Genomic DNA, 10542 nt, shown 5'->3' with positions numbered 1-10542 from the left:
TGCCAAGGGAAAACGGGAATAAATATACTCACCCATCTTTTGCAAAGAGCTTTAAGAGCTATGGGAGACAATCACTAAATAAGGTCAACGTATTAATGATGAATTATTTTTATTACTATTATGGAACATTCAGACAATCTGTAGCTGTGTCTGATGAAAGGCATCAATACTGTTCCCTATTTCCCCATTACCTCCCTTCTTCAGGTTCAGAATATCCTGTGCACATACAAATTGGGGGTTGGGAAATGCCCTTTTTTTTATTAGCAATAAAACTCTGTCTTTTTCTCCTGATTATCCACAGATTTATGGATTCATAATCATTCACGTCACAGACTCAGGGAGCCGGGGCTGAAACAGGATAATAGCCTTTAAATCCCCTTCTCTAAGCACTCAGATCTTCCCTGTCAGCAAGATTAAAGCTGTCAACAGCAGTCCCCATGTGTCTGTATCCCAGCCTGAGCTTTAACAACAACTGGAACAGTGGCTGGACAGTAGAGAAATGTGAAACTGCAGCTGTGTTTGATGCTCCAGAGGGAGAGAAAGAAGCATTGTTTGTGTCAGTGCTGGTGGCAGTGGGGCCTGGTGTTAGTTCCTCAGTCAGGTGGAGGCAAAGGAAGGAGAGGAGGGAGAGAGAGAAGCATCATGTTGAAGTTCAACCAAAGGAGACCGTTCCCATTCTCAGACTGTAAAGGAAGGGAAGGAGCTGCAACAAATATTGTTCCCGAAGAAACCAATGCGGGAGAGGAGAAAGAAATAATGCGCTCACAGATGAAGAGTGGGGTTTCTGCTACTGCTACATGGGCCTCTCAGGCTGTGCTGCCTGTGGGAACTGAGGGGAACTACTACTATTATGTGGATGAGGAGGAGGAAGAAGAGGAGGAAGATGAAAGGCAGCAGCAAAATTCCTTTCAGGAGGGAAGCAAGTTCTCGACACCCTTTCCCAACCCCCTTGCCTTCTCCTCCAGAACAGCAGCATCTGCTTCTTCCATGCTGAACATAAATGTAGGTGGCAAAAGTTACCGCCTCACCTACCAGGCAGTGGCCGTCTACCCCAAGACCCGTCTGGGCCGCTTGGCCACTTCCACCAATCGCAGTCGCCAGCTGGGTCTGTGCGATGACTATGCGGTTCAGGGGGATGAGTACTTCTTTGATCGGGACCCTGCTGTCTTCCAGCTGGTCTACAACTTCTATGCCTCTGGGGTGCTGCTGGTGCGAGATGAGCAGTGCCCACTCAGCTTCCTGGAGGAGCTGAGCTACTGGGGGGTGCGGCTCAAATATACGCCGCGCTGCTGCCGCATCTGCTTCGAGGAGCGGCGTGATGAGCTGAGCGAGCAGCTGAAGGTGCAGCGGGAACTGCGTGCTCAAGCAGAGTCCCAGGAGAGTGAGCAGCTCTTCCACCACATGCGCTACTATGGCCCCCAGCGCTGGTGCCTCTGGAACCTAATGGAGAAGCCCTTCTCCTCTGTCAGCGCCAAGGCTATGGGGGTGGCTTCCAGCCTTTTTGTACTCATCTCTGTGGTGGCACTGGCTCTCAATACCGTGGAGGAGATGCAGCAGGTGGACAGGAAAAGCGGAGAGAGTCGCCCTATGCTGGAGCATGTTGAGACACTGTGCATCGCCTTCTTCACTCTGGAGTATCTGCTGCGGCTAGTCTCCACCCCAGACCTGCGCCGCTTCGTGAGCAGCCCCCTCAATGCCGTGGATCTCCTTGCCATCCTCCCACTTTACCTCCAGCTGCTGCTGGAGTGCTTTGCCGACGACGACCAGCCTCGGGGCCGGGGCTCTCAGCACGAGCATGACATTGAGAAGGTGGGACGGGTGAGCAAAGTAGGACAAGTGCTGCGCATCATGCGCCTGATGCGGATCTTCCGCATCCTCAAGCTGGCCCGGCACTCCACAGGCCTGCGCGCCTTCGGCTTTACCCTGCGCCAGTGCTACCAACAAGTGGGCTGCCTCTTGCTCTTCATTGCCATGGGCATCTTTGCCTTCTCCGCCATGGTCTACTCTGTGGAGCACGACGTCTCCAGTACCAACTTCACCAGCATCCCCCATGCATGGTGGTGGGCTGCTGTAAGTAAATGCATTGCACTTTGCCAGGTAGCCATCGCTCCCTCTCCTGCTAGAGTTGCTGCCTGTCTTGAAAACAGGAGAGCCGGCCCAGATTTGTGAACATCTGTTCTGAATTCTGAGCTTTGCTTTTACAGGACATGTGCTCACACACACACACACACACACACTCACCCACCTCTGCTGCAAGCTTACATCAGTTACTGCATCAGGGGATAATCAGTGAAGCAGAGCTGGAAGTCGGTGGCTATGCCACACACTCCTGCTTCCACTGCTGCTCATTAAAGAAAGGAGGAGGACTTGTATAGGGGTGGGGGAAGTGTATGATTTCTTTCTAGTGTCAGCATTGCAGAGAAGTGGGTCTGTGCCATGATAAATATATTGTATAGGGTTTTTTTTCTCTTTTTTGGGGGAGTTTGTAAAAGGCTGTGCTGTGCTGACCCAGCATGACAAAAGCTTGTTCTGATTTCATTGCTCAACATTTAAATCCTCCAACTTTATGGGAGTTGAAGTAGCTGCAGATGCCTGGCCTCATAAAATTTTTTATAATGGGCAGTTGTCCAACAGTAGGTGGCATCTCTACAATATACTCAAAATGGCATTTGGTTATTTATACAATACCAGTGGCAGACAAAAATAGATCAGGTGGGGTCTGAATGGCTCAAGGGATTGGTAATTGGATATAGAGCCTTTTGTATCTAGGTCACCAGTTTCAATCTAGTATAGGTCAGTAGTGACAGGAAGTTGGTGACATGACATTTCATGGCTGTTTAGGAGGAATGAGTAGGTGGTCTCAGGCTAGTTCCTAGTGTGGGCAGAGGTTTATATTGCAAAATCACCAGTGGCATGGTTGCTGGTGGTCTTCGCTGAGAAGCCTGAGACCTGGAACCTGAGGGACCTTTTCATCTTTAGCATTTACCCTTGTGGATCAGGTCTGAGGCACAGGGGCAAGTCTGCACGGGGAACCTTTCACAGCCATTGCCTGTGCTGTACTTGTGACTAAACAAAGGACTTCAGTCTGTTGCACAACATTTCCCAAAATGTGGGACGCACTGTCTTAGGCTGAGCCAGGGCCCATTTGCACGGACATGAGGCAGTACAGGGTTTCCACATACTGCCCTACTGTCACTGCAGGGTTGAAGGCTGGCATGATTGCTTTCATTTTCCTGAGGTGGGGGATCAAACTTCTGAAGTGTAGGAAAGGATTCCAATCCCAAATCTGTGCCACCTCCGCAGAGTAATACAGTCACACAGAACCCTTACAGAGCACTAACATTATTGTCTCAGAAAATAGATATGTCAAAATGATTGTTCTCTCCTTAACAGTGACCTGTAAAGGCTACAGCACCACCACTGACTTTACTCCTAGGTGTTGACTGAGTACTCCTAAAGCCAAGCTAGGAGAGCCTATGCATTAGCACTGGCCCACAGAGCCTTTCTTCTCAGCCACAGAATTAAACATGCAGGGACTCAGTCTGGGGGTTGGGGAGGAAGAGATTGTTCCTTTGCAAAGTGCTCTGCAGAATGAAAGAGCGAGAAGGCCTCAGCTCTATTGTTACTCTATGATAGCTGTGACAGGACAGCATGGTACATGCTAGATTGTCAGCCTAGAGTGAGAAATAGACCGCATGGTAATATGGCTAGTGCTGAAGGAACAAAGGGCTCAAATCTCAGTTGCAGCCAGTATTGTCTGGGAGGAGCAGTTGTGGGGAGAAGGGGTGCAAAGGATCTGTTTCCAGTTCCCTGATTCTAGGGCCAGTCCTAGCCCCAGTGCATCCTTAGGGCTACTCCTTTTTACAGCAGCTGACTCTGGCCTCTAAGGAGCCATGGGTCAGCTGAGAATAGCCAAACCGCAAGTGTGCTGGCCACATCCCTGACAGACTCCCCAGACTGTGGGCTACAGCCGTGCACTCTTTTCTGACTCTCTCCTAGCTGTGGAAGTTCTTGCAGGGGAGACCAAGCTCCTTTCCAGCCCCTTTGCATCATTCCAGCTACCAGCAGAAAAATCTAGCACATAAAAGCAAGGGTTTGCAGGTCTGTCTTTAATGTGCAAATAGTAATTATGTGGCTTGGCTGTCTTTTACCCCCATGCATTATAGGAAAAATTTAAGAGATTCAGATAAGTTAAATAGTGGATAGTTTCGTCAGTCAAACACACAAATGATTATTTCCTCAAAATTCTCATGCATAAGACAAGAGTGAATGTAAGAGGACTAGACTCTTAGCACAGGATAATAATCTTGTAGGGGCTATGGTAGATATGTATCTTGCTTTCAACTCAGTATTTGAACATATTGATCCATAGGATCATTCAATTCCAGTGACTGAAGTGCCGTTAAACCAAATGCCTAATGCTTTTTATGGTACAGGAAGCACCAGGTGCAGCCCCATGGATAACCGTACTCAGAGAGTAGTTATTAATGGCTCCCAATCCTGCTGGAAAGGTATAACAAGTGGGGTTCGGCAGGGGTCTGTTTTGGGACCAGCTCTGTTCAATATCTTCATCAAAGACTTAGATGTTGGCATAGAAAGTACGCTTATTAAGTTTGCAGACGATACCAAACTGGGAGATATTGCAACTGCTTTGGAGGACAGAGTCAAAATTCAAAATGATCTGGACAAATTGGAGAAATGGTCTGAGGTAAACCGGATGAAGTTCAATAAAGACAAATGTAAAATGCTCTACTTAGGAAGGAACAATGAATTTCACACATACAGAAGGGGAAGAGACTGTCTAGGAAGGAGTGTGGCAGAAAGAGATCTAGGGGTCATAGTGGACCACAAGCTAAATATGAGTCAACAGTGTGATACTGTTGCAAAAAAAGCAAACGTGATTCTGGGATGCATTAACAGGTGTGTTGTAAACAAGATACGAGAAGTCATTCTTCCGCTCTATTCTGCGCTGGTTAGGCCTCAACTGGAGTATTGTGTCCAGTTCTGGGCACTGCATTTCAAGAAAGATGTGGAGAAATTGGAGAGGGTCCAGAGAAGAGCAACAAGAATGATTAAAGGTCTTGAGAACATGACCTATGAAGGAAGGCTGAAGGAATTGGGTTTATTTAGTTTGGAAAAGAGAAGACTGAGAGGGGACATGATAGCAGTTTTCAGGTATCTGAAAGGGTGTCATCAGGAGGAGGGAGAAAACTTGTTCACCTTAGCCTCTAAGGATAGAACAAGAAGCAATAGGCTTAAACTGCAGCAAGGGAGATTTAGGTTGGACGTTAGGAAAAAGTTCCTAACTGTCAGGGTAGTTAAACACTGGAATAAATTGCCTAGGGAGGTTGTGGAATCTCCATCTCTGGAGATATTTAAGAGTAAATTAATAAATGTCTATGAGGGATGGTCTAGACAGTATTTGGTCCTGCCATAAGGGCAGGGGACTGGACTCAATGACCTCTTGAGGTCCCTTCCAGTCCTAAAGTCTATGAATCTATGTAAGCTACTGTTTCATTCATTTGAAATAACATTCTGTCTAAATGGTGAGAGGCTGGCACACTGCCTGCCATAATGTTCAAAAATTAATTCAGTGCTTTCATCACAAGAGCACTGGTCTGGGACTACACCTTCCTGTTTTAGCCATTTCTGCTAGCATGTTTATTATTCTCTCTCTCACACACACACATACACACACACACACACACACATAAAATGTATGTAGTAGACGTAGACTGGTAATGCCTGCTTGGGATCTATGCTAGACCAAATGTTATTGGGGCGCTTGATGCAGTTCTAACTGTTGCAGTATTTCGTGTCAGTATAAAAGCCAGCATAATACCTCCACCATCGGTGTATGGTAAAGCAGGAAAAATATGCTACTGAATGAAGGGGGGCATTCATTAACATCTCAGATGAGATATGGATAAAGCGATGGCAGGATTCAACTTTCACATAATATAGTGATGGCAAAAAATTTATTTCCTGAACTTTAAAAATGATTTCAACTGAAACAGCTAGCATTGTCACTAAGATCGGATGTCAAAAGGTTTCCCAGTACCAAAACTTCAGTTAAAACAACTAGGGCAGTCCTATGCACTCATCCACCATCCCCTCTGTGCCTGTAACATGGCAGAACGAGAGCAGGAAAGATAATCACTCACTTGCTGACATACACTTCAAACAAAACAAACTTTTAAGCAGTTGAAAAGGCTCTTCATTATTTACACACTTCCTTAGTCTCCTTATTTTAAAAAAAGTCCATATTAAAATGAGCTGATGGACTGTTCTTCCCAGAGGCAAGTGTTTTAAAATGTATTTCACTGCTAAAGGACACACACCAGTCTGGGCCCTGTTCTTCACCATATTTACCACTTTATTCACCAGACAGGTAAAGGTAAAAGTCGGCACGCACACACGCACACACACTTCACCCTCAAGTTATTGGACGGAAGTGAATGTGGGTGGGGTGAGGACCAGTCCATTCCTTAAAAACAGGGTAAGGGCACACAGCTGCCATGCAGCTTCAACCCAGCCTCTACTGCAGCTAGTCTCAGAGAGTGGTGGGGTTACTGGATGGGTCAGGTCATAAATCTGTGTCCACTCCCTTGGACCTAATGCACATGACCATCTATGCAGACCTGCCTGTGGTTGGCTCAGGGGTGCTGTCTGCAGCACACAGCAGATTCCGGAGGACTTCCTAATGACAATAGTGGGTTTAATTATTTAAGGATAGCTTTTACACTTAGGGATGGTACCTGGGGGTGGGGGTGGGGGTGGACAATGTAGAGCCAGTGTGTAATAATTCAGGTTTTTAGTTATACAAGTGTTCAAAATATCTTAACTGTATTGAGAAGCTAAAGCCCCAGCTGGCTAGACTAAAGAAAGGTATGTGCGCTCCTCTGTTTGGATAATGAATTACTATTGATTTGCCTATAGGTCAGCATCTCTACAGTGGGCTATGGTGATATGTGTCCAGAAACTCACCTCGGGTGCCTGTTTGCTTTCCTCTGCATTGCTTTTGGAATAATTCTGAATGGAATGCCCATCTCCATCCTCTACAATAAATTCTCAGACTATTACAGCAAACTGAAGGCCTATGAATATACAGCTGTAAGGAAGGAAAGAAGCAAGATTAACTTTACACGAAGAACCAGGAAGAAAATGTCCAAGTGCTGTGGAGAAGGCCCAACCCATTACACTGCTCTACAGCCAAAATGCTTCTGAAATAAATGTAGTCCAACTTTACTAATTCTGGGTCACTGAGAACAAAAATGATGTTTAAAATTGTTGATTGGCTCTAGTTTTTAAGATATGCTATTTGGTCAGTATATACGACCCTTGACTTGGGAATGGCGGAGGATAAGTGAGTTATAAAGGGAAGGGATCTCAATTTAAATCAGAAATGACTAAAATATATCTTTGACTGGATCTATGAATAAATCTATGACTGGGTTTGGACAGTATTTGCTTTTTAGGCAAAACAATGAGTGATGCAATCTGAAGCTGGTATTGCATCATACATGATATGAATTGCATCATGTTATTCCTAGAAGTCATGGATGATGCAATCATAACGAAGCTTACATCACTCTGCTGAAGAAATTGCCCTATATCAGCTCTAGAAATCATACAGTGTGGTGCTCTCTTATTTGTCAGCGTTTGATTTTGCAAAGGGACACATTTCTGTTTAGCCAAAGTGAGCAGAGATGCCTTGTACTTGTGTGAACAGTGCAGATAACTTCTGCTATGTTTGTGGTGAAGTGACTTTTACATCACAAAAGCGCACTCTAACCACTATGGTTAAGAAAGCCTATCACCTTTATTTTGGCTGCAAAATTGGAGATCAGGACGAGAGGTGGGCCCCACACATATGCTGCAACACTTGTGCAACAAATCTTCGCCAGTGGTTGAACCGGAAAAGGAAATCTATGCCTTTTGCAGTGCCAATGATTTGGAGAGAGCCAACAGATCATACCAGCAATTGTTACTTCTGCATGGTGCCTCCAGTTGGGAAAGGTGTGTCAAAGAAGAAAAAGTGGACTGTGCATTATCCAAACATTCCATCAGCTATATGCCCAGTACCCCATGGAGAAGGACTGCCGGTTCCTGATGCACCAGAATCATTCTCGCTTGAGTCAGACGAGGAAGAGGAAGAGGATGAAACTTCTGGTCCTGAACCATCAATGTCACAGGACCCACATTTTCTCCCATCCTCTTCCTCTGAACCACACCTCATAACACAAGGTGAACTGAATGACCTTGTTAGGGATTTGGAACTCCCCAAGAGTAAGGCAGAGCTGTTGGGCTCCAGACTACAGCAGTGGAATCTCCTGGCAGGCTACCAGGGCAAATGGAGCCCATCAATGCTTGCAGACTATTGCTGGACAGTGACAAGAGATGCTCCATTTAATGAATACAAGAGACAAGCCAAGAAGCGCCGAGTAGACACTGAATAGGACTAAACTATGTATATAATAGTTTTTGCCTTTTGTTTCATAATAAATTTTATTTATATAACCCTTTTGCTGATTTTTAAAGTGTTACATAAACAGGACAGGTGAAATATTATCATGTAAAGCAACCATAAACACATGAAAAGACCTAGGTTTACAATTTATGATTAAAACTCTACTATCTACACAATATACATAGACATAAAATGTAAAAACTTAAATATCTTAGAAACAGTAGCCAATCAGTTGTTTTAATTGTCATATTTGAATTCAGCACATCAAAATACATAATAAATATCACATTTTATCTCTGAAGCAGACGACTTCTCAAAAATTGTAGACCAGTGTTATTTACCAAGGCCTAGATACAATTAATACTCCAGGGACTATAAAGGGACAGAGGAGCTCAAGGGGAAAGCCGAGAAAATACTATTACAACGGATCACCCAAGTCAAATAAAGATAAAGCAACAGCTCTAAAAGGAATAAGAAAATACTGAAAGCAAATCTCAAGCTTTTGTCTTTTAAAAAAATTACAGATCTATTTTACTACAGTTTCTTCTCAGCTTCTTTTTGCTTATGCTCATTATTACAGCAGCAATGCACCTGGTTTCTATGTGTGATGCCAGTATCGATGGCGCTCGCTGAATTAGCCAGCCAGAGACTCTGAGTTGTACAGCTGACTCAGGGCTGTAATGCCATGCCCAAAACACATCCTACAATAATGACCCACCATGGCCAAACCAAAAACAACTGAGTCTGTTCCCGTGCAGTGGCTGCTACTCAGCAATAGGCAGGATGACTCTTGCCTCAAAAATTAAACAGATGTAGAAGGGGGAAAAGGCAATATATTTGCTGTGCAGAAATAGGTTAAGTATTAGGTTTTTAAACATGGAGCGGACACAGATAGTATGTACCCGCTATAGCTACATCAGTTGCTTTCACATATAAACAATGTGTTGCTTAGGTTTTTGGACATTATTTGTGCTATAACACATAGTTCATGGTTCGATTTGCCAATATTATTTTGTAATGCAGCCTTGCAAAATTGTACTTGCTCAGAGTGAGTAACTTCAGGTGTGAGAAAAATGTTGGCTTTATTCTTTTTGGTTTTGTTTTTTCCATTAATATCCTTCATAATGGCAAAGAACTGTTGAGTAAGTTTGGGTAAATGTTTGTGATAGATTTCTAAGCTCATTTTAATGCAAAAATCTGCTTAAGAATGCAGCTGTAAACTAAATGCATTTTATATGAACAACAGTGTTTAATGTGAATATCTTCTATTAGTGTGTTAAGAACAATATGGGTTAGTTGTGGTTTAGATCTAAGTTAAAATAAAGTTCTGAAAAACAGCCAAAATGGAGTGAGAGGAACATAAGAACGGCCATACTGGGTCAGACCAAAGGTCCATCTAGCCCAGTAGCCTGTCTTCTGATAGTGGCCAATGCCAGGTGCTTCCACAGGAATGAACAGGTAACCATCAAGTGATCCATCCATTGGTGCCCATTCCCAGCATCTGGCAAATAGAGGCTAAGAACACCATCCCTGCCCAATTAGAAGGGAAAGGACATGGTTACCTAACAGGGCATGTTCATGCTCAGGATTTTATCAATAGGTCTTCCAGTAGTTTTGAAAATATAATAGTAAGACAAGAAGCATTTGAATTTGTTTCAATATTGATAAAATCATAAATAATGGGGATATGAGTATACATTGATCCTCTTGATAGAATTACGTACATACTGAGGATCTAATTCTGTCACCCAAGGTCACATTCAATAGTCATTTATTCCATGAGAACATCATTTGAAATCAATGGGATTATTTGCATAACAAGGTCTATCTAATGCCCCATTAGTAAGAATAGCAGAATCTAACTCTAAATTAGCTATAGCCAAAATCAAGTGGTTTCATTGTTTTAGTTCACTGGGAACATTCTTTTCACATAAGACAAATCATATGGGGGGTTAAAATAGGAATGAGGGCAATGATCTGAAAGCTAGAACTGTTATTTATAAGCCTTCATATAGGGCTTAAAATGGGGAAAGTGGTCATCTCTTTAGAGGAAGTAATGATGATAAGGAAGA

General features: G+C 43.9%; 1 protein-coding gene across 1 annotated transcript; it reads left to right on the top strand.

The window, feature by feature from the left end:
- Positions 1-642: 642 nt before the first annotated feature.
- Positions 643-9078, top strand: KCNV2 (potassium voltage-gated channel modifier subfamily V member 2). The gene is made up of 3 exons (XM_050945428.1): positions 643-2070; positions 6940-7172; positions 9051-9078. The coding sequence occupies exons 1-3, from the start codon at positions 643-645 to the stop codon at positions 9076-9078; spliced, it is 1689 nt and encodes a 562-aa protein (XP_050801385.1).
- The last annotated feature ends 1464 nt before the right edge of the window (positions 9079-10542 follow it).

This window comes from Gopherus flavomarginatus, chromosome 3 (genome assembly GCF_025201925.1).
Source record: "Gopherus flavomarginatus isolate rGopFla2 chromosome 3, rGopFla2.mat.asm, whole genome shotgun sequence".
NCBI lineage: Eukaryota > Metazoa > Chordata > Testudines > Testudinidae > Gopherus > Gopherus flavomarginatus.
Note: the sequence above shows the minus strand (reverse complement) of the source record. Positions and strands in the feature narration are given on the sequence as shown.

Bases quoted from the DNA above. Each gene is read 5' to 3' on its own strand.
- KCNV2 (XM_050945428.1), top strand. From the start codon at position 643: ATGTTGAAGTTCAACCAAAGGAGACCGTTCCCATTCTCAGACTGTAAA. The intron at 2,071-6,939 runs GTAAGTAAATGC...ATTTGCCTATAG, and splicing joins ATGCATGGTGGTGGGCTGCT to GTCAGCATCTCTACAGTGGG. The intron at 7,173-9,050 runs GTGCTGTGGAGA...TCATTATTACAG, and splicing joins ACCAGGAAGAAAATGTCCAA to CAGCAATGCACCTGGTTTCT.